This window comes from Setaria viridis, chromosome 7 (genome assembly GCF_005286985.2).
Source record: "Setaria viridis chromosome 7, Setaria_viridis_v4.0, whole genome shotgun sequence".
Taxonomy (NCBI): domain Eukaryota; kingdom Viridiplantae; phylum Streptophyta; class Magnoliopsida; order Poales; family Poaceae; genus Setaria; species Setaria viridis.
In genome coordinates, this window is record NC_048269.2 from 31,969,074 (window position 1) to 31,992,902 (window position 23,829).

General features: G+C 45.4%; 4 protein-coding genes across 6 annotated transcripts; 1 reads left to right on the forward strand and 3 right to left on the reverse strand.

Annotated features, from left to right (window-relative positions):
* Window positions 1–669: 669 nt before the first annotated feature.
* On the reverse strand, window positions 670–6,498 carry LOC117864025 (small RNA degrading nuclease 5). Of its 3 annotated transcripts, none has more exons than XM_072295006.1 (15): window positions 5,886–6,496; window positions 4,876–4,932; window positions 4,727–4,792; window positions 4,297–4,430; window positions 4,087–4,193; window positions 3,452–3,559; window positions 3,300–3,370; window positions 3,011–3,070; window positions 2,744–2,799; window positions 2,528–2,588; window positions 2,161–2,428; window positions 1,910–2,091; window positions 1,538–1,830; window positions 1,126–1,251; window positions 670–898 (listed from the first exon to the last, which is right to left on the reverse strand). In XM_072295006.1, exons 1-14 carry the CDS (start codon window positions 6,117–6,119, stop codon window positions 1,128–1,130), a joined length of 1,821 nt encoding a protein of 606 aa, XP_072151107.1. In that variant the 5' UTR covers window positions 6,120–6,496; the 3' UTR covers window positions 670–898; window positions 1,126–1,127. The 3 variants fall into 3 exon arrangements, with proteins under 3 accessions (XP_072151107.1, XP_034603882.1, XP_072151108.1); XM_034747991.2 differs by having other exon boundaries at window positions 670–1,049; window positions 5,886–6,495; XM_072295007.1 differs by lacking the exons at window positions 670–898; window positions 1,126–1,251; window positions 1,538–1,830 and having other exon boundaries at window positions 1,914–2,057; window positions 5,886–6,498.
* Window positions 6,499–6,913: 415 nt separating this feature from the next.
* On the forward strand, window positions 6,914–7,883 carry LOC117864027 (thioredoxin M-type, chloroplastic). The gene is made up of 2 exons (XM_034747992.2): window positions 6,914–7,205; window positions 7,316–7,883. Exons 1-2 carry the CDS (start codon window positions 7,007–7,009, stop codon window positions 7,633–7,635), a joined length of 519 nt encoding a protein of 172 aa, XP_034603883.1. The 5' UTR covers window positions 6,914–7,006; the 3' UTR covers window positions 7,636–7,883.
* Window positions 7,884–8,231: 348 nt separating this feature from the next.
* On the reverse strand, window positions 8,232–15,252 carry LOC117864024 (transcriptional corepressor SEUSS). Its single transcript, XM_034747990.2, has 9 exons — window positions 13,422–15,252; window positions 13,221–13,340; window positions 12,975–13,023; window positions 12,661–12,875; window positions 12,088–12,156; window positions 11,893–11,987; window positions 10,524–10,617; window positions 10,251–10,320; window positions 8,232–9,692 (listed from the first exon to the last, which is right to left on the reverse strand). Exons 1-9 carry the CDS (start codon window positions 14,604–14,606, stop codon window positions 8,782–8,784), a joined length of 2,808 nt encoding a protein of 935 aa, XP_034603881.1. The 5' UTR covers window positions 14,607–15,252; the 3' UTR covers window positions 8,232–8,781.
* Window positions 15,253–19,504: 4,252 nt separating this feature from the next.
* Window positions 19,505–23,497, reverse strand: LOC117865082 (BTB/POZ domain-containing protein At2g13690). The gene is made up of 2 exons (XM_034749165.2): window positions 22,866–23,497; window positions 19,505–20,984 (listed from the first exon to the last, which is right to left on the reverse strand). Exons 1-2 carry the CDS (start codon window positions 23,490–23,492, stop codon window positions 20,061–20,063), a joined length of 1,551 nt encoding a protein of 516 aa, XP_034605056.1. The 5' UTR covers window positions 23,493–23,497; the 3' UTR covers window positions 19,505–20,060.
* Between the last annotated feature and the right edge of the window lie 332 nt (window positions 23,498–23,829).

A 23,829-nucleotide genomic window follows, 5' to 3' on the forward strand; every position in this document is an offset into this window, starting at 1 on the left:
CTTCTACCAAAAGAGAGCCACGTACTTGACTCCAGAACTACACCCAATTTTTACAACAAACCCTCTTGAAGCTTTAGTGAAAGCAACAGGCAACCCTAACCTTTGGTTTAGTCATAAATTAGTACTTCAGTAGTTCAGTTCCCAGCTTCTATGTGCCATGTGGTGCTAACAGCTGCCCATATTTGGGACACTGAATTTGAGCTGGAAAAAGTGCATATATGCATAAATGTATCTTAAATGCCGCAACTAAGCCTGACTTAAAGTATAACAGTATCAACTTGAATAAACTTATGTTAGTTCAACAATGTTGCACGAAGTTGGAGACAATTTGTAAATAATGTCATAAGGTCTTTCCTTGGTGCCCAGACTAACTACACAAATATACAACTCCCCTCTAGTTAGAAGAGAGCCATTTTGGGAACACTTAGGGTAGGCACATGTAACTGATATCAGAAATATCTAGAAAGGTGCTACCATCATATCGTAGATTCCTTGGGTCATACAAATATATAATACAAAAACTTGATAGATGGTAAGGATCACAGTATATCATCAATTACGGAACTTGGTTTGATATCATAATAATCCGATTATTACAACACAATTTCATAATATTCTTCGTATATTCAGGAGAAAAGGAATGTAATCGATATGCTTTAGCTTGCTATATTTCGCAACTGTAAATCGTACGGTTCATAGTATTATAAATTGCAGAACTTGATTTGATATCACAGTAATCTGATTGTTGCAACACAGTTTCCTACATTCCTCCGTATATTCAATTCGAAAGGGATGCGAATCAATATACTGACATGCTCAATAGCTTGCCACCAATAGATCTGGTTCCAATGCTACATCACTATGCTCTACCCTGAAATCTACAGCTTCTATTCCTAACCTGACAAAAAGGGCAGAATGAGCATATCTTTCAAAATCCAATCCACAAATCTATGTTAAAGAAGTTTCCACGTCAGCAAGTCAGCATGCATGCCTGACACCCTTCTCCAATCGCTGAAGTCATGTCCATAAGTACACTAATTCAAAGATGCCTTTCAACAGAAACAATTCAGAACAGTAAAGCTTCCAGAAAAACATGTGGGGAAAGGAGGGCAGAAAGATGCTTACATTCAATGTTTAACACAGCAGAAGCATAGAGCAACTTCTGCTTGGGCTTGTAAATCTCCCAAAGCTTGAACAATATTTTCTCGGCTTTCTATTGTGTTTTCTTCATGGTGAAGCATTTTACGCAATCTGCATGAAGTAGCACAGTTACTACGGATCTGTTTGGCATTGCATATGCTTTAAAAAACACCTAATACAAAAGCATCATTTTAACTCATTAAGCAATTGCTACAAAACAGCACTACAGACAAACTCACACCAAAAGCTACTTAGGTCACCTACAGGACAATGCTTTTGTAACTTAAGTAATAGCTTCATTAGCTTGTGAGCATCTTTACTTCAATGTTAACAGACCAAGTTAAACTAGAAAGGGTAAAAGGCATATGCATTGCCAATTTGACATGAGTAACTTTACCTTTGTACTAGAGGTGTATCACCATGGCCAGTGCATACAATAAGCATAGCATTATCAGGTAGGGCACCATATAATTCCCTTATCTTTTTATCCAATCCACACAAAACTTCCTTTAACTCAGGACAAATTTGACGTCTTGCTTTTTTTGAAGCAGTTTTCGCATCGCATGTTTTTAATGCAATGGCCTCTGCGACACATGATTTCAACTTTTCCGGATCTTGAACTCTTCTGCGGAAGTAGGAGATCAATCCTGAGAACTGAGTCCAAACAAAGCTGACTTTGTCATTCTTCACCTGCAGTAGGATTGCAACTTATGAAAACCTGTAAGCATTTGGGGAAGAATATCTACACCTAGAAATGCATTGCACCAACCTCCTTCATTGATCTGGAGAGTGCATCATCATCCGAAAAAGCAGCAATTGAATTGCAAGAAGTATCTGAATATCTCTCAAGAACAGACACGTCATCAATAAGGGAGCATTTTTTACCACTCTCATGCAGTATGGATGTCAACTTCCGCCTTGACAACGATGGTTGGGAACCAAAATCAGGACCTGATTAACTAGTAATTAGAAGGTAACAACAACTGAGAGCAATAGCTGAAATGCATTCTTAGTTTTTACCATTTTTTATTTTCAATATAGCAAGTTCTAGAGCAGCTCTTGCATCTTCCACACTATCATGCCCAGATCCAGTGTTCTGGATCTCCCGGCCCAGAAATTTTTTTGTCAAGACACGCAAAGCAATCTTGCAGCGAGCACCTCGATTATACTTGTACAAAACAGCTGTATCAATGATTAAACCATGGGATATCCGTAATGCCGTAAGGTCATTTTCCAAAGAATGCCCAACAAGAATGGTTTCTTTATGGACAAGTCCAACAAATTCTTCCTGGGAACACAAACAAAATAGTGTAAAGTACAGGCAAAGTTTCATGACACCCTAATATATATACATATGAAAAGGTCATTAAGAAAACTAAGAAGTAACCTGAATCTCCTGTAGGGTTGTGGACACGTCAGCCAACATCTCAGCAGTTATTCCACTGAACCTGTTCGATTCAGAAACAAGACAGATAACAACCCATTCCGAGTTTAGTAGGTATATCATTTGGAATATCTCACAGGAACAAAGAAAAAGGTTAGCATAAAAACACAATATAGTGCCTGCTAACCATAAAGGGGAGGTGAAAGCATCATAATATACCTTGTATTGTAATCGATGATTTGATTGGCAGGCTTAACTAGTTTGTCTAGCACTACCTGAAAAGATTGGAACAAAGTCAGAACTCATAGAGCAGCAAAGCATGATGAAAAGAATGGATCATGCGGGAGCATATACAAAGAAAATTTTCCTCATACTATTGGCATGGATCCCTTGAGGGTGTGAGGAAGGGCAGGTGGTCACAATTAAGCCCTAGGGAAACAATTATTCAACATGCCATAACTAAGCTAAGGAAAGCAAAGTTCATACCGTCCCTTTAATATCAACTAATGTCACCCTTGTAAGTTCAAATCCAGCTCCTGTCACGCACTGCAAAGGTTGCAAACTATCACTATTAGATTCAAAGAATTTTAGCAATATGTATGAATAATAAATAAATGATGGCACAGGGTATAATTGTACCAATAATAGTAATGCCTGCTCCAAATATAATAACGGTAGTGAAATTTAACAGATCAACACACTACATTTTTTAAACAAGACAAAGACCTCAAAACATACATCAGTGAACAGTTACGGAAAGTAGGAGTCACAATACCATTTCACAGTCAAGTGCAAGAATTTTATGTGGAGAAGAACCTGAAGGAGCTGAAACAGTAGGGACAAAACCTAAAATGGAATGATAAACAGATGTCAGTTGAATAATAGGCATTAAAGGGCACGGTGAGAAACAAAACATTAGAAGGTAACCTGATAAATTGAAAGAATAGCCATTGTCTTCTAAGTCTTTCTCTGAAAGTGTGTAATATGTAACAGGAAACGGTATGTCCCCAAGATCATCCAGACTTGATATTTTTCCTAAGATCAAAAAGAAAATATTAACCGGTTGTCTGGTTGCACATAATATAAATTCTCAATCCAGGTTCAGAAGTGCAAATTTTCCCCTGGATAAAGTTATTTAATGTCAATAAACAATAAACATACATGTGCACCAAAAAAATAGAATAAATCAGTACAGAAAAGAAGAGGCATCTTCAGCTTAGAGAAGCAGATGATAAGTGGTCAGCAAGAGAAATATGACTGATTGGCTACTCTGATATGACTCTGATAAAAAAAAGGATTGAAACTGTCAAATCAGTAAGAGAGTCCTCAATAAGAATGCCAGCCATTATCCAGCTCAAATCTTCTAGCGGCTGTCACAATAATAACAGACCAACTACGGGTTCTCTACCTTTTTTTTCTCATTAATATAAAGATGTGCAGCTATCCCTGCGTGTTCATGGCAAAAATACAACAGACCAACACTAGCCCAGTGAAGCATAACACAGTTCAACATTCTAAACCACAATGACGGTAGAATGCTAAGTGAAGTCAAGACCTCATACCTTCTCCGTCCGGTTTAGCTGATTGATTTGATGTTTTTACATCACGCTTTCTCTTTACTCTGCAGGTTAGGAGTGCATCAATGGTATGCCTCTCATCCGGTATACAGCTGCTAGAACAGTATTACATTAGCAATAAATAGTACAATGGATCCATATACAAGAAATTACATATTTATACTAACAGTAGACAGTAACACAAAATGCACATACCTAGAAGCTAGTACAGGTTTTGGATTGCCACATAATTCTTTCAGAGAAGAAAGAAGTCGCGTCTGTGACATATATAAAGCTGCATCTAGGCCAGGAACATATAGCAGGATGACTTTAGGTATAAGAGGCTTGTTCTGAAAACCAACAAAAGAAATATTAGTACTGTTCAAGGGAGCTAATATTTGCGGGAGGTTACAAATACCTACAACTAATAGACAAAGAAATGGAATGCAGTGAAAAGCAGGTCGTTCTCGGAAGTGCGGTGAATACATATATCAGCAAGAGAAGGTCTCTCAGTTAATAGTTATTGAGTGTGTGATGAAGATAACATCAAGAAAAGACCAAGATCTACAAATTGAAAACTATGGTAACATGTCAATACCTCAAAAATAAGACATGTTTGAAAGTGCATAATCAGAAGGACAAGTACCTTAACAAACACCCAAGAAGGAAGCATGCCATCACCAATAACCCAAGTGACTAGACCCTGAACATCCTGCATCACATCGAAATGACTCCTTAAGAAAACAAGAACAGTTTTCACAAGTCAAGTTTCAATTAGTTTTTGTTAGAATAAACCTGCAGATTTAGCGTAGAGTTTAAAGCAGCCTCCTTAAAAACGACATCAGGCTTGGCCTGGACAGGATAAAGAAGAAGAAACAGTATGAGCTGGAAGCACAACATTTCAGTGAGAATAAAAAAGCACAGATGAAATGTCTATTAGCAAAGTAAGTAGGGCAGCAGCACAAGAATTATTCACCAACAAGTAGTCAACTAACAGCCAACTTTACGACTAAATAAAGGTTTGAGAGTATACATTAATAAATAGCCAGCATGACATCACCAAGTAATCAATTACTAGGCCATGTAGATAGCTCAACTACAGACAAGTGAGCCCCATCCAACTTAGAAAGTATCTAATTTGACGAGCAGGCTCTGAACACAGAGTACAAATAGCATTACTGCAAGTGCTGCATCATTTTACTAATTGAACAAGAGGAATCCTACTCTGCTACATAGCCAACAATCAGTCAGGGACTCAGGGATCATACCTTCCAAATTGCTAGTAAAAGTTTCCTACAAGCTATCGAAGTTTCCAAGCTGTGTTCTCGAAAAATGTTCAGATGGCATTGCTTCACACCATACATCCATTTGCTCAAATTGTTTTGAAACTACAGCGCAAACTTCAATTGTACAGTTCAAGCCCCGCAACAGTAGCAGCATTTACACAAAATTCCACCCTCATTATAAATCCAATGTATGTTAAACGAACATTGAGGTAAATCACAATCTCATGAATCATGATGCAATGGCAGATCCCCTGTTTCAATCTCAGCGGGACTTCTACTGAAAGAATTCCAATTAATCAAACTAACATACTGTAGCTGAAACCCCATGCGGCGCCCAATTTTTCTATACAGCGCGGATTAAAGAAATAATTTTTTCCACTAACAGAGCAACAGCCAATGAAAAACTGCGATATTTCCCAACAATGAACCAATTCAGCCCTACTTGGCCACGAATCCCCCTTCATATTACACCGAAACCCTAATATTCCGAAGTGGGCAGAGAAGAAAGAGATCACGCACGTTGCGGCCGTAGACGTCGAAGTACGCGGAGGAGCTGCCGCCGTTCCCGGAGGGGGTCGACATGGTAGCCGCCGGCGGCGAGGCGGTGGAGGTTCTAGGGCTTTGCCGCTCTGAAAACTTGCAGGGAAGCCCTCCGAAGAACAAGAGTCTCGCTCTGACCTTCGAATTCGCCTTCTTCTGGGCTACTGTTGGGCTTGGGCTGCGACCTTGGGGGCCCTTTTGTAAATAGAGCATTTCAGGAAGGAGGAGCCCCGTTAGGTTGTTGGGCCGAAGACTCCCTACTGGGCCGCATTGAGGCTGAGAGCTTCTGGGCTTCTGGCCGACAGGGTAACGGAGACATCGGGTAGCGCAGTAGCGCTTCTGAGCTCGTCGTCGGAGAGGACCACTGGATGTGGCGGCGCCGCGGCGAAGCGGCAGCTCGGAGCACCAGCCGACGCCGCCTCCGGAGAAACCCGACCGCACTGGAGAGAAGAGGACAACGTGGGCGCCGGAGATAGATTTTGCTGCTCGCTGTGCGTCTCGGTGGCCGGCGGCGAGGGGATTTTGGCGGCGGCAACGCTAGCTGTGCGGAAGAAGAAAGAAATGTGCGAGGAGCTGGCAAGAATGGGCGGCCGGCGGCGTGGCTCTACTAATTGAACTTACGATAAATTTCTCTTCGGATGTATTGTTACTAAAAATGGCACATTAAAGATGTACAGATATTGTTGCTAAGGCATATAGTTAGCACAATTGTGGATCAATAGCAGGAAATTTTGTATCTTGGAATACCTTATAATTCTAGCCAGAGCCAAAAGAGGTAGCATCTAGGTTTACTATGATATTCTGCCAAGATCTTTTACCATGTTACTTGGATTAGAGGTGGCCCAAGCCAGCCAGCAGACCAGAGAAATGGTGCCACAAAAAAGGACACCACCCAAAGTAGGAGCTGGAAAACACCTCATCCACACGCAGCGCGGGAGGCCCTGCCCACCTCACAATGCCACCCTAGCCGTGCTCCCAAATATCCATCCAATGGCTGGCAGACGATTCGGGCAAAACAAATCCTATCCTCCTCCGTTCCACCTAGTCACTCACCACTGCCCATTCTATCCGTGTGTGCTGCTGCGCGAGGTGAGACAACAATGGCCCTGGAGACGTGCTTCAGAGCGTGGGCGCTGCACGCCGCCCCTGCCGGCGGCAAGGACAGGCTCCTCGCCGGCGGCAGCAGCACTAGCTTCGCGCCGTCCAAGCGAGCCGCCGCCGCCGCGCCGCTGTCGGTCGGCCGCGTCGCCACACCGCGGCCGCGGCACGTCTGCCAGTCCAAGAACGCCGTGGACGAAGGTACTCCGTAATTAAAATAATGCTCTGATGTGTCATGGCTTTTATTGAGCCTCCGATGGTATGGTATGGTATGGTATGGTATGGTATGGTAATGGGTGATGGCCCTGCAGTGCTGGTGGCGGACGACGCGAACTGGGATGGGATGGTGATTGCGTGCGAGACGCCGGTGCTGGTGGAGTTCTGGGCGCCGTGGTGCGGGCCGTGCCGGATGATCGCGCCGGTGATCGACGAGCTGGCCAAGGACTACGCCGGCAAGATCAAGTGCTGCAAGGTGAACACCGACGACAACCCCAAGGTGGCCTCCACCTACGGCATCCGCAGCATCCCCACCGTCCTCATCTTCAAGGGCGGCGACAAGAAGGAGAGCGTCATCGGCGCCGTCCCGAAGACCACGCTCACGACCCTCATCGACAAGTACATCGGCAGCTAGCTCCATCACAACGAGCATGTCCTCAACTGGGATTCATGACCATCGACTTAAATACATACGTGCCCGTGCTCCCGCACATACGCCATCATGTATCTCTTGTTGCATACGGATGATGCGATGCGTTAATTCAGGCAGCAGTCTGCTACTGCTCTCGGTTATACTATGTCCAATCCAAGTCCATCAATTAGTTTCAGTGCATGATTTTCACTATACATCAATTAATTCATGTGTGTATATTACTATTGTTACTACCATGCACCACTAGTTTGCAATCCCACTCGTATCGTGAGTGCTTTTGCCGCTGCTGCGGCAATCCTACTTTCAGCAACTGTTCTATTTTGACTAGCAAATAAAGAGTGACACACTATCCTGTAACTGGACCAGGACCTGGGCTCCTGCATGTCCTCAGCCTAGCAAGATTCGGCATGCAAGCATGTCGTCACACATGGAAACACACAACACAGCTCCAAGCGAGCGTTTTGATACTACGGCGTTCAAGAATAGAGCGGAACAATGGCATGCTCGTAACAGCAATAGGCCAACCTGCTGGTCCAAAACAATCAACTGAGCGCTCAACAAAAAACTCAAGCTTCACATACCGTCAGAAAATTTTCCTGATGCTTTCCACTAGTAATTAAATAACTGATTATACATAGTACAGCACAGCTACGATGAGATTCCTGGCCATCAAAGGCCGCCGTACACATGCTTTCACAACTTCCGGTGAGCCATGGTACACTAGAGTAGAGAGTACAGACTGGAAGAGAAAACTCATGTCATCCAACCCGAAAAAACAGGGGAAAGACGCTCTCATCTTCCACCCAGTTTGGAATCCGCCAAACACTCAGCCCTGATGAGAGCAAGTGAAGGCAGGCTCTCATTCTTGTGGTAGGATCGCCTAAGCAGACATAAATTCCACAGGCGAAATACAAAGGAACACAGCCATACAGACAGTTGCTGTAACACGTAACCCATCACCGCTAATGTTTCCTTTTGCTGTAACATGTAGCATGCACCATCAGTAAAGAGCCCGCCGCCTCCGAGGGGGGGCGGGTTATGGCGATGTAACTTTTCTGTTGTCAGTGATGAACCCAGTGAGGATAACTTGTATCATATCAGATGCGAGCCTTTAAACTCCAGCTCACTCTATTGGGATGACTTCCAGTCATATTGAAGGTTATTGAAGCTATTTGCAGCTCTGAGGCCCCCAAGTAGTTGGCTTCCTATATCACGCTGTTGCTGCTGGTGGCTCAGCTGCGTCAGGTCATGTGCACTGTGGTTCATCCCGGTTCTTCCATTCATCACCATCGCATTATTCCCCATTGCTGTTCTCATTGATTGACCAATGCCTCCCATAGCCCCAAATCCCATTCCATTCATTCCAGAGTTATTTGTTATGGGGTTACCAACTAAGGAGTTAACCCCGTTAAGACCAGGGGTAATTGTGTTTGCTCTCTTCATATCGCTTCCCACTGGTCCAACACCATTCATTTGGGATTGCATCATCATCTCTTGCAATATCCTCTGGACTGAGCTCTGCGACTCATTTGATTCAGGTTCCTGAGGTCGACTTGTAGGTGTTTGCATAGGAGGTAGGTTTGAGGGCATGGTCGGCGAGTTCATCTGGCTTGAATGCTGGGGTGCAGGCATCATGTTGCCATTTGATGCTGAGGGCACTGATGAAGGAAACGATGCTTGTGGATTTGATTGCATTGAATTTGTTGAGTTCGCCTTAGCAACTGCAGCATTGTTTCCACCATTATACAAACCGTTGCCACTGCTTGTTGGATGTTCTTGTCTGCAATTTATTGAGCCTTGGAGGAGACCAACAACAGATGAAGAAGATGGTGCTGATGTAGATGGTGCACAATTGAGTGAATTGTTTGATGTGGCATCACCATTGCCAGAGGCAGAAACTTGCATTCCAGTTGTAGGAGCAGAGTTTTGACCACTCTGGTTTGAACTCTGAGGAACAGGTTGTTGCTCCTCAGGTTGCTGCGGTGGTTGAAGGGAACTAATCGCTGGAGCCCCTCTTCTAGGGAATTTATGCAAGCTATCTGGGGAAAAATAACATGGCCATTTGTTAAAAAACAGAGGAACAAGCAGTAGCAGCATGATTATTAAGGCTTTGCCATGTTAGAAATATCGAGAAGTTTCCCATACATCATGCTAACTTGTAGCCAGTAACTAAGTTTATATACCATTATGACCAATAGTATATTCATTTCTTGTTCATCTGGACAAGAGCCATGAGAAAAAGATACGGAGATCTAACTAGGTAAGTGTAATACAAAACAAAGATGTGATGACCTAGCAACTACCCACATTCTTTAATTATCCTGCTTCTATGTTGGAACATTGCACATCCCAATACTTACGAGCTAGTGTCACACATGTGATTAGGATGGCTCAAAATCAAAGGTAAAACAGATAGAGTAGTCCCTAACGAAATTTAATAAAACCTGGCAAACAACTACAGGTTGCAGATTATGGATGTGAGAATAGGAGGGCATTGGTATAAATGACACTCTTTCTTCATATTGAAGAAAATGGCATTCCAAATCAAGAATATATTAAGCCACAAAAGTGGGAAACAAAAGAAAGTAATGACGCACCTATTGGACCAGACCCAGTCTGCCTGCTGTAATCAATCAAGTCTTTCATACAATTTACGACCTCTGCAATCTGAGTATCATCATTTAGACATAAGATTGGTCAGGGAGACATACTGCCACTAGGAAGATGACATAAAAAGATGAAAATTGGTAGCTAAATCTACATTGCCATGTAGAATCATGTGGTGTTGTGGACACAGATTGCAAGATTGTATGGCATAATTATTAACTGAAGCAAATGAAACACCCAAGGACTCATGAAATAGTCAGTACCTGGAGGCAGCGGACATATCTTTTCGTGTATCCTAAATCATTCACCAATGGCACTTCCAGTGCTTTGGCCAACTGGCGAGCACATGCGACAAACCTAGTTCAACATTTTAGTGCATTAGAACAATTAATAGGAAGGAGTAAATAGTTGAACAGAAGTTGCGAAATTAAAGCAATGGCACACACATACCAAGACAAGCAGAAATCATAATGAGGGAAATAAAGGCAGTTCTCTTAATTCAGGGAGTATATAACATAACATCAAATATTAGTATTTTGCTGTCGTACTAGATTATAGAAGCAATGAATGTTTGTTAAGATTTAGTCAGACCGTATAACCTATATGAACATCACGTGGACAGCAGGCCAGTGACTTTCATGGCAAGAAATCATTGCGTGTTGCATAGTTCCTGTAGGCTGTACTATCCTGGGTCCAGAGCAGCTACAGCCCAACACCCATGCAGGATACACCATTACTTGTGGTACTATACCCTTAGTCCATTACAGATAATCAACTCGGCACCAAGAAAGATATGACGTAACAGTTCAGGAAAATTAATAGTAAATGAACAAACCAGAGGCAATTAACAATGAGCCCATATAACTAAGGGTAGGCACCACTTGAAGTATAAAATGTTGGGTACATAGATAGAAATATAGTTTAAAAGCTAGGTAGGTCATAACACCATAGAAAATATGGGACTGTTCAATGCCTTGTACAATCCTTATGTTACAGGAAGTACAAACATTCAAAAGCAACAGGTTTAGTTGCTCATGCAGTATTGTGGTGCCCCTGTTTCCACGGAGATAATTTCAGAATTTTCTGACTCGATGTTTGTAGCATATTAGTGTGGACTAAATTTGCTCATGCAAATGACATGAATGCTATACAGGCAGCTTCCAAAGCGCTCTATACATACGATCATGGGCATGCAAGTTTTAGTTAACCCCCTTGGAATCCTCCATCTTGTGCACATGGCATTGGAATTTGAAATACTAGATACTCACATGCAATGATCTTTTGTTCATGTGAATGTTGTGACATGTAAATCATAATTCAAACAGGACTCCAGTTTCTTATTAAAATATAGCAAACAGAAAAGAACTGGTTCTACTACGAGATTTCAACCTATGGTCGATGTATTCAGGGGTACAAGTATTGGAAATGCTAATGTTAGAATGCAAGAGGCAAAACATTTCAAAGACCAACAAACCATGCGCCACAAGTTTGGATAGCTAAAATCAGCATAGCATTTTTGGGAGATGGGAATACTGAGCTCAGAACAAAAGCCTAACTATCATCGAATTTGACAAGAGACCTGAATTTAAAGTTCAAAAGCATAAGCACATCAATGAAAAGAAGAGTCCTTACGAGTTACAATTGTTCTGCATGTCCTGATTTGAGAGTGATGCTGAATTTTGAACGGATGATTGATACTTTTGCACCACAGCACCAAGTTGACTGACCTAAATAAAAGGACCGGGTGGATGAGATTAAGTCCTCCATGATCAAAATTCACAATGTAGCTGAAAAATGCAAGATTCATTATGTTTCGGAAAATGGTACCTGTGGTATGATTGATCTTCTAGGAATAAGTTCCTCATGACGCCTGGCACAAAACTCCCACGATGCAATCTAACAAGAGGACAATGCACACAGCAATTTAGCCAATGGGATTAAATCTATTAAGTGTAACAAACTACTCCCACCCTACATAAATTTACATCATCTTAAGTTTTTTTTCTTTATTCACAAGTGTACGTTATTCTATGTTTGGAGGTGGCTTTGCTAGTAAGCCTTCCTTTTAAATCCTTCTTCCTTCCACAAACCAGACAAAAGGTTACCCCATAGACTTCTGAGTTACGGCTGTGTTACTACAACGCATTTTCAAAGTAAACGCAGGCATGCCATGGCAGCATTGAAGAATGCATAGAGTAAGAAATTTCAGCAACTGCATTAATTAAAAACATCTCTCTTAAATCAGATGAGAAGGCAAAAAATGCACTGATATTCAACAAAATTGATAGGCTAGATTGGTAGCTTGAACCAGACTATAATTTAGTTTCCCGTAGAATGCCATATTTTATGAGGGAACGCTACAATGAAAAATAACACAGTATCTCAACTAAAGAATATTACCTTGAGGTCTTGGTTGAATACAATTCTTAAATGCCCCTCACGAACCACACGTAATTGCTCGAAGACACTCTCCTGGATTGCCTTGGTATAATCCAAAACAATCTGTCCAGATGAATTCTGGGACTCCCGTGGCATGTCAACATACAGAAGCTCCTCGAGTGTACCACTGGCATATTTTATTTGACACAGCCGTGGCAAGACCTCCACAGTAGTTTCTATAATAGGTAGGACACCGTCAAAAAGTAGTGATGTATGATCGCGTAGAAACAGAAAATATTTAGGAGGGGATTGATTAAAATCACAATTATACCCACCAAAGCCTCGTCCTGGCTTCCTGTTGCATATCTCACAATGCCAAACATCCTACAACATAAAAGACATTACACAGCTTAAAATAAGAATCCAGCAGGCCAAACTGTACTATTTTATGCAAACCCTGCTTTACATTTTTTTTAACAGTAGGCTATATGCTTCCTATAGCAATCATAGAAAACACTCATGATATGACAAACAACCACGAACCACCAGCCTATATTTATTGTCAGAGAGGAAGCCAAAACCTGAGGGAAAACTCCAGTAGTTTGACGGCCATTTCCGTAGAGAGAAACACACCATCTCTTTTTGGCACTTGGGGCAAAGTATTCATTCACAAAGTTTCTCCAGTACTCAATGTTATTGTCCTGTAACATATTTTGAATCATAAGTATCCATCTAGTTGCAATAACATCACAATCTGTTTGGAACAAATGTCGAATATTTACCTGTGGCCTGTTCTGCTGGTGATACATGTAATGTGTCAACCTCTTTGCACATGTTCCTGGTTCATAAGCTGGTGTTTTACCAGTTCTCATATTCAGACTTTGTTGACGAAGCAACTGCTGATGCTGTTGTTGCTGCTGCTGCTGCTGCTGTTGCTGCTGCAATTGGTTTCTCTGCAAAGGCAAGTTCTTGAGGATCTGCTGCTGCTGTTGTTGCTGCTGCTGTTGCTGCAGATGTAGGAACCGCTGCTGCTGCTGCTGTAAGAGGCTCAACTGGGCAGCCGCAGCCTGAGGGTTCTGCTTAGACAGCTGCAACATATGTTGCTGCTGCTGCTGTTGCTGCAGGAACACCGATGGGTCTGAGCTTTGGTGCTCCATCTTGACAGCACCCAAGCCCCTCATCGCTTGCAGCTGAGGCTCGAGCTTCACACCACCACTGGAACTGCGCATCATCTGTGTGGGGCCGTTCTGATCGGGCTGCCCCATCTGCTGCTCCAACTTGACCCCGCCCAAGATGCCGCCTCCATTCTCCATCTTCACCGCCGGCTGCTGCTGCGGCTGTGTTTGCGGCAACATATGCTGCTGGTTGTAGGGCATCGACATTTGCTGCTGGTGCTGGTGCTGGTGCTGGTGCTGGTGCTGTTGCTGTTGCTGTTGCTGATTCTGTGAATCTTGCGGTGCATCCATCTGCTGTTGGTGCTGCTGCTGCTGTAAGTTCTCGCCGCCAAGCTGATTGCCCAAACTGCCCTGGGAGGATGACGGGAACGCCATGGAATCCGGCCCTCCAGCGCCAACCAGATCAGCAACACCATCGATCCCTCCTCGCTGCTGCTGCTGCTGCTGCTGGTGCAGGCCACCCATGGGAAGGCCGGCTCCGGCACCAGACATTGCCCCAATCCCCCCATTCCCATAGGACTGCTGGCGGCTGAGCAGCGACGCGACATTGGACGCACCCGCCAGCAAGCCGCTCCCGTACTGCGTGCGCGGCGAGACGAGGGACGAGAAGGGCGACTGGGACGGGAGCACCCCGCCGGCGCCGCCCATCCCCATCCCCATCCCCATCCCCGGCTGGCCCCCTCCCCCGCCGCCGCCGCCGCCGCCGAGGAGGCTGGAGCTGGTCCGCAGCAGCGAGGCGCCCACCTGCTGGCCCGCCGGGCCCATCGGGTTGGGCTGCCCCGACGGCACCATCCTCCGAGAATCCAGACCGGGGGGGACCCGCACCCTCCCTTCACTCCGCGCAGCAGGACCGGTCGAGATCCGCCGCGCGCCGGAGCATCCGCAGCCGCAGCAAATCTACCGCGGACTGCAACCGCTGCCCACCAGAGGGAGAGCACCGCCCCCGCTTCGGCTTCAACAAACCCGCTCGAGCCGAGCAAGCGAGCAGCGGGCGCAGATTGCGACCCCGCGGCCAGATGAAAAACGAAGGGAGCGCAGATTAGCCGCCGCCGGCCAACAACTCCGAGCTCTCAGCTCCCAGCACCACCCCCCTCACGGAAAGAGGGAACCGGCACCGGAATTCCGCCCCGGCGCGTCGTCGATCCGAGCGAGGGAGCTCGCGCGGAACCCGCCGATCCGGTTATGAATCCTCCGCGGCGGCGCGCAACCGAGCCGAGGTTCCCGTCTCCGGCGCCGAGGTGGCGCTGCCGAGACGACGCGCTCGCACTCCCTCGAGGCGGCGGCTACACTGGACTCCTCCGACGAGAGGGAGGAGGAGGAGGAGCAGGAAGCGGAAGCGGAAGCGGACGCGAGCGGAAGGGAAGCGAGGGGAGGCTAGAGAGAGAGAGAGGAAGGAGAGAGAAGGGAAGGCAGTAGAAAATCCTGCGACTCGGGTGCGTGTGTGCGCGTGTCCCCGGGGCCCCTCTCCCCGTCCTTGCGGACGTCAAAAACCTCCCCCAAACCGCATTGGATTCCGCCAGGGTCCGCGACCCCGCGCCGCCTCCCCGCGCACCCCGCGCCCGCTGACGCGCGGGCCCGCCGGAGGAGCGGGGCCCCAGCGTGTGGCTGTGGAGGGTTGGTGGGCCCGGCGGGTGGGTTCCGGCTCGTGTCGCGTCGCCTTTCCTTTTCCTCCGGCGCTGCGGCGGGCTGCGGGGGGGCGTTCGTGTTTGTGTGTGCGGCTTTGTTTTGTTTTGTTTTCTTCTCTCCTCTCCTCTCCTCTCCTCTTTCCGCCGCTGGCGTTGCTGGGTGTGCGCGAGAGAGAGAGAGAGAGAGGAGGAGGAGAAGCTTGCGATTGCGAGGGGGAAGTCAAAAGGGTGGGGTCCCCTTGGTGGGTAGCAGTGTGGGGTATGGCTGTCAGTGGCGTGGGGTGAGGGGAGGAGAGGATCGCGGTGGGTTAGCGGGGGTTGCGGGGACGCGGACGGTGGCGAGGCGCGTGACGGCATGGTGGTGTGTGCTCGCCTCGCTGCTGCCTGCCTCTGACGAGGCTGTGCGGGTGTCAGAGCCGGTGAAAGGAAGGAGTGATGGGAGCCGTCACGTCCTCCCACGACCAGTCCAGTCGCAAGGCGCCGTGTGAACAGGTCTGCGCTAGCACGAGCACTCGAGCAGGTCTACAGTACACCAACGGTGCAGTACCGAGAAATGAAAGCGAGAAATTCTGCCACTTTTCGTTCAGGAACAGACACGCCGGGTGCCTTTGAGTTTCGGGAAAATTTTCGGATCTCCAAAAACTATGGATTTCTGGTCCTAGGTTTACTCAGGATCGAAGTTTAGTCGTAGACTAATCAGAAATATTAAATATAAGTTAATTATAGAACTAATTCCATAAACGAAGACTAATTCGCGATACGAATCTACGAAGCCTACTTAATTCATAATTAGCATATATATTACTGTAGCATCACATGATCGAATCATGAACTAATTAGTCTTAACTTATAATTAATTTATATTTAATATTTCTAATTAGTATCTAAACGTTCGATACGATATGTAACTAAACATTCGATACGATATGTAACAAACGTCCCCCTACACTCCTATACTCGGCTATTCATACAGTTGAATAGTTTGATGCACCAACCAAGAGATTGACCTGCCTACTTCGGCCGTGGAGCCGCGAACCAGTCGCAGGTCATGCAACTCTCGGATAAACTAGCCGAGAGATATACCTAGGGAGGAAAAAACACGAAAGAAGCTTGTGTCGTGTCGCATGGAGATCTAACGTAGCAGACACTCGTACATTTGACTTGAGATGCATCATGCGTTCTCTCACTTTCTACTTCTGTTTTATGCGCCGGAACATCGACTTGCTTTGCTCATTTTTATGCTACTGTATCCACGTTAAAGGCTTTTAATACGCCAATGCCGCTACCTAGTGTTCCTAGTAATAAAGCAAGAATATGTGCCATGGGCTTTCAACTTTGATCGAGCACATGCCATCTACTACAAGACAATCGAATTATCTTTACCCTAATATGACCCACGAAAAATGGTCGTCTTGGGTGCCAATAGACCTGAATAAAATAGGCCCGACCCAACCCGACCCCGCCCGACACTCATTTAGGGCTGGACGTGGTGCTGATTTTCTCAGCCCAAAAAACTGGACGGGCTCGAGCCCCGCCCGAATAATAAAATGAATTAAATTTACATTAGAAAATGATGGTGGCCCAACCCGAGTCCATCCCAAATTGGGCCCAATTTTGTTGGCCTAGTAGAGTTAATGGGCGGACTTGGGCGGAGGTTTTGGATCTGAAAGAAACTGGGCTTTTTGCCGACCCGGCCCAAGCCTGGTCCGGCTCGAGGTAGCTCAGGTCTAGGTGCCAATACCTAGTACGTTCATTTTAATTTGGTTGCACACATGCCACAATTGGAAATCTATTGGCTTGTCAGCAGCTTCTATGCTACTGAAGTAGAATGGATAAGAATGCGCCGTCAACGAAACTAATTGCAGGGTTGAACATACACTTGCAACACAAAAATTGCATTACGTTATCCATACTAAAGTTGTCTACTACAACCATTACAAACGGGTTGCAATGAGGATGGTCGTGCACCATTTAAATGGACGAGAATGCGTCGTAAACAAAATTTGTTTGGCTTTTGTCGGCACCTCGTGCTACCAAAAGTGAAGTGCTCGAGCATGGACATTGAAAACCATTTGGTTTGTCGATACCTCATGCTACCTAGAGCAGAGTGGCCAAGCATGGGTTGTCAACGAGACTTATTGGCCAGTTGGCACCTCATGCTACATGCGAAAGTTGAAAATTGTCTCACGTGCATACTCTACAATGCATTCATAAAAATCAAGAGTACACACCGCTAACAAAAACTATGGAAGCCGAGCTCACACTGTCCATAGTTCCACACATTGATATTTAATGTTTACTCCATCCGTCCTAAAATATAAGGCATCCTAAGATTTTTAGGATAGATCAAGGAGATGGGCAAAAGTCTCATATACCCTTGACGAATGGTAATACAAGGCAAGTTTTCCTGTTAATAAGGGAAATATTTGGCAAGTTTTTAATTAAAAGTTGATTGAGTACTTGCTAAAAACTCCTAGGACGTCTTATATTTGGGGACAAATTTTGAACCCTTGGATGCCTTATATTTCAGGACGGAGAGAGTATAGCACAGGCAAGTGATATGCCATAAATAAAAGTGAGACCATTTATATATGGCTTGTTGGCACATTAAGTGGGAAAAGTGGAAGTGTCTCATGTGCCTACTCCTAAGTACCCCATGTATTTCAAACTACCTGTGAAACTTATATACTTCCATGTACTCCCACTTTTCCACTTTTGTCATTAAAACGGCACATACTCGGCGAGGAAAGTAAAAAAAACAAATATAGAAACGTTAAAGAAAAATAAAAGTTGGGTAAATCCAGTATTGTAGCATCACCGGTTTTGAAGCTACTGTCAGAGAGGTCTTTCTAAACGGTCTATATCACGTGCAACACGCGGCCGAGTGTGCCGCTAGCTCCGCGAGGTCCGGCCGCGCTTGTTCGGCGGATGCAACTGACATCTGATTCTGTTTTCAATTCCTTTCCTTGTGCTTGGAAGGGTAGCTCGAATGCTCGATCGAGGAGCAGCCTTGTGTTGGATGGAGCCATGGAGCTAGGGCGGTCGAGAGATTAGCGATGGTTCGGTTCCCATGGCGATCGATTAGCTGACGACGACGATCGCTCGAGCGCTGGTTGTGTGATTGTGTCAGTCAGTCCATGTCCTTTTGTCAAAATTTTGTGGTGCTTATTACTCCGTCCTGTTACACGCAACTCCAACTTGGCGTTGGATCCACTGTTATTAAGCCATGCTTTCTTAAATCACCTGTGTCAAAAAAAAAATCCGTAACGTCTCCAAAACGGCAGAAACAGCAGGTCCGTTACCGGTTTATTACCTGCACCGCCAACACGCAGACCGGCAGCCAGGTGTGATCAGGTGTTTGGAGTTTGGACTATGCACCCTATTGTTTTCGTTGACGGCTTGACTCGCACGGACGCTTGTCGTGTGCTCCACCGTGTCACACCTTGGCCTCTCACGGCGATGATACGATTGATGCAGGTGCACGAACTGTCTCCACGTTCAAGAAATACCTGTGCCAAATACGAATACGGCTTCGGTTCCAAGCACCAGCACTGCTCCTACCAAGCAGCAACTCGGAGCAGGGGTGACCACAGGAGTGGCAGCGCCAGCCACAAGGAGACACGTGTCCAGTGGTTGGATGCTTCATCGCTCTCTCTCTCTCTCTCTCTCCACTTTGGGTGATGACACTTCAACTGAAAGCTATAATAAGCCCATAACAAACCCCTGGCCCACCGGAAACTCAACGCCATACCGTGGTGTGGCATGGCATGTCCACCTGGCTGAACCTTAAAGAATCCTCAATTCATGAAAAAGCAAAGAAAGATCTGGCCGCCATGCCCAATTCCATCCAGGTATCCATGAGGCCCCGAAAAACCAGGCTGGGAAGAATTATGCCTTTCCAAACTAGTAAAATATACAACAGCACTGGCCTGTGGCCCACATGCAGGCTGGGCCCACAGAAACGTGTGCCTTGCCGAATCCCAACTGAACATTCCATTCTAGCAAGTATAGTAACCATGGATATACTACTACACAAGATGCGTCGTATACAGTGGGAAAACACAGTTGCACAAACAAACAAACAAATGATTGAAGCAACAATATACCTCGCATATGACACTATCCAGTTCAGGAAGCAACCAAGAAGGCAAATTGACATTTACACCGGTAGTGATATATACAGATGATACCTCACTCAAGCGAAATGGATCTCTGTTGTTAACAGCCAGAGCAAGCAGACCATAGCCAAGACAGGAAAGCTCCATCATCTCCGGCTCAGGACAGAGGACACCCTGTCCTTGTTCTGCAAGCTGCAACCAGAGCACCAGTGGGCCGCTAGTCCTGATCACATTGAATCTTATTAAACAGATTGCACGAACACTACTCATCCAGTGCAGCTTCTCAACCGTCACAGCAGATATATACTATACCTTCAGCCCCACATGGAGGAACTAAAGAATGTTTTCCTTACATCTCTGGTGAGCTAATGAATACAGATCAGCCCAGCCTTCGTCAGGGAAACCTGGCACAGCCAGCTATACCATACCATGTATCACGCAGCATAAACAAAGCACATACGCATGCACACATTCAGATGATGAATTGCAGAACTGAAACCCACTCAGCTACTGCTACCTAAGGATCTTACAAATGACCGCCGCCACCAGACCTGGAAGGCCCTCATCAGGTTCGGGCACTCCCGGCCTTGCCCACTGAAAGCCTCGAACCATTCCATGAACAGCACCTGCTGCTGCGCCAACGTGAGCGTCAACAGCGCTTGCCCGATTCCTTCCTCCAGGGTCGTCACATTGAGGCCCTTCGGGTACCTCCGGAGCCAACCGAAATCTACCAGCATTGGCCTGAACCAGGCCTGAAAGAAGCTGAACCGTTTATCCCCAGTACAATGGAGCTTCCCACTCCCCATGGCAATAAAAATTGTCGCTGAAATCCGGCTCAGCTCATGACGTATCATTGGTGACACCCGCTCCTGCATGCTGCTTAGGGTCTTTTTGTTGGCCCATACATCAACAAATTCCTCTCCCATCTGCCTGTCTATTAGAATCTGCAGCAACCAGTTGATGTCCTCAACTAGCTTGTAGATTCTCTCAAGTGGTCCTTTTCCGACTGAAGAAATGGATCTTTCATCAGCATGGACCAAATCCGAAGATTCTTCAAACAATCCCACCAGAGAATTCAGGCAAGAATGGCAGATACAGTAAATGCTCCTCTTGTCCAGCTCTTTATCGCCCTTTATGTAGACAGAGGACTTTGACAGGATACCATTGACTAAATTCCGCAGCTCTTTCCGAGCATTATTGTTGGTCCCCTTTGTGATGGAATCGACTAGTTCAACTACCAGTTCTGCAGAGGAGGTGGGTCTTTGTGGTTGTAACCTTGCCAGCAGATTTCTGAAAGCTGCTTCGTACGAAGAATGCTGAGAAAGCAATTGCTTGATGATGTCCTCTTCAGATTCATTCCATGGAACAGCCTCAAGATACATTAGACAGTTGTTAACTCCTCTGTCAAACAGAAGTGACAAGGATACCTGAGAAATTTGTTTAGGCATCAAGTAAAATATGTTTAGAATAAGCTACAGGAAACCCATTCACATTTTCAGACATACATTAGCAAACATAAAAAGTGGTAGAAGCGTAGATCTATTAGTATGAAAGTACACTCAACATAATCTGCATTGACTTCCAAATGTTTCCAAAATGGTAGAATGAATCAATAGCCCTCTTGAAGTTCATATGATAGTATTTCAAATATGAAAGTAGATCTATCAGCACGATGGTTGCTGTTGCAAACCAACGGCACCATACGTAGCTTTTCAGTGCAATACTTATACTGGAAAACTTGCCATCATACAGTAGTGAAGATCTCAAACATGAGGCAGATAGGCTCCTTTTGTATTGGTGAAACCACCCAAACTCAAGGAAATAGGTCTATGATCATATCCCCCAAAAGGCAAAAATACAAATAGGTGGCCATGTATCTGGAATAGGTGTACAGATCAGTGAAAACAGACTAATGGGGTTTCCGTGAATTGGAAGAAGTCAATCACTAACAAGAAATTCAAGATTGGTTCTCTTGTTCTCAGGGATACATGATATATGATATTGATTATCCAATCAGATGGTTGTCTTAGAATGAAGCAGTGATGTCAATTGCATTCTTAGTAATTGACAGGAATGGGAAAGACAGTGGAAACTTAGTCGATTCAGCAGGTTACACAAACTCAAAATAACACCAATATTTAGGAGTTTGCTTCACTTATCTGATTGCTTGATTGTATGAATGTAAACTCAATACCAAGCGCAAAAGGAAGCAAGGGTATAACTTTCTCAAACTTGCAACAACTAAGCATTCTCTCTAAGCTATGCTCCAGAGTGAAGAACAAACACTTATAACACAGCCAGAATTAACTGAGAGTCAAACCTTTTGTACCGTTTCAGGCACCAACAACCAAATTAACTTCTAGCTAAGAAGCATAATTAATAGCTTTAATTCATCAAACATGAATAGCATTTCTCTCGGTTGGTCTGCCTTTATTCCGAATAAGTCGAAGAGTACCATGTTCTAGTACATGAGATGGTCCAACGAATTTTAAAAATGTTTAGCAAGATCCCTTTTGTCACCACATTAATGATATTAATTCTGCATCTACAGTGGAAGATTCACATCACTAGAGCAAGCAGCGAATTACAAAAAGTGCGCAAATAAAAGCACTAGTAACATGGGGAAAAATCAGAATTCTGATGGTTTTAAATAAATTGAGACAGCAGAAAATATATTGAAATCCAAGTTGAATTTTAAAACTGATAAGACGATGAAAAAGAAATATTGCCCAAAATAATGGCATAGAAAAAAGACTGGAATTTTTGTGGAAATGAAAAACTGACTACAATAGTACAGAATGAAGGAGAAACTTGAAAAATAGCTGCGTTAATGTTTGTAAATTGAAGATGTTCTAACAAGGGAATATAGGGAAAATATCAAACCAAAATATCACATTTTAATAATTTTACCAGCCATGCTTTATGTTAGTGTAATGATGACTCAACAACGTGGTTCCATACTTCCATGACCAAATTTGCAAGCACCATGAACGGTGTTTGCCTGCAGGTTGTGTTCAAGGATATCAGACCAGTATTTCTCTACTATGCCAATTTAAAAATGACCACCAACTAGGCAATAACCAAACATCTCTATATTAATATTTACCACATTCTAAAAATAGATCAATACTAAAATTAGCACTACGTATAGCACTAGATTAACACCACAGTAAAAGTTGGAATCTTTCCGAAGATGCAGAATTCAATGAACAAAACAACTATATCCAAGAACTAAAGAGTAAAATTGGCGTACAAATCAACAAACAGGGGCTACATGACATCAGAGTTCAGAGAGACAGAGAGCTCACCTCGAGAACGCCGATGGCACGCGCGACACCACCACGAGCGAGCCGCCTCATCGCAGCGGTCTCGTCTTCGTCTTCCAGCATCATCTCGACCGCCTCCCTGAAGGACTCCACCTCGACCTTTCCTTCCACCGCCACCTCTCCGCCTCGTCCCCCAAGAACCTTCCTCACCACCTTGCTCTCCCTGCGCACCCTCTCCACCTCGTCCACCTCCAAGACCACGCCTTTCTCTACCAGTCTCAGCCGCAGCGTCGCCCTCGGCTTCTCCACCGCCGCCGCCGGCGGGGGCGGCGGAGGCGGAGGCGGAGGCAGGGCGGGAGGCGGGCACTCGGTGACGGACGACAGCCGCGCGGAAACACACGAACCCGCGGTGGCAGCGAAGGACGGGTCATCGATGGGGGAGACGCGGCCCGGGGAGCGGATGCGGCGGGAGAGCGGCGGCGCGAGCTGGTGCGACGGCTTGGCTCGCGGCGGCGCGGGGAGGGGGCTCCGGTTGGCGGCCGCGGCGGCCGCGGTGGAGGGGTCGAGGCCGAAGGAGCAGCACCAGGGCTGGCGCGGCGGGGGCGCCTTGCGTCGGCTCCGGCGGCGGTGCGCGGCGGCCGCCGGCGACGCGCTCGTCGTCGTCGGCATTTGGGTTGGCGTATCGGTCGGGGGAAGCAGAAGGGGAGCACGTTATGTAGGTGCGAGCTGTGAGGAGTTTGTTTATGTGGCGATATTTGCTAGGTGGTATCACAAGTGTACCTAAGGTTTGGGTATATTGGTGCGAATGATGAATTGATGATGATCGGGATTGTTCCTAAGTTGGGATTGTACTGGGTTGGACACATCATGTCCAAATTATAAAATTTTGGTTGTTTGAACTCCTACGAAATGTTAGCTGAAAATAAAAGCCCTGCTAAAGCGTGACTTCAAAGTCGCGGTTACGAAAAATGGATAGAAATGGTTTCTCGTTGATTGGAAAAATAAG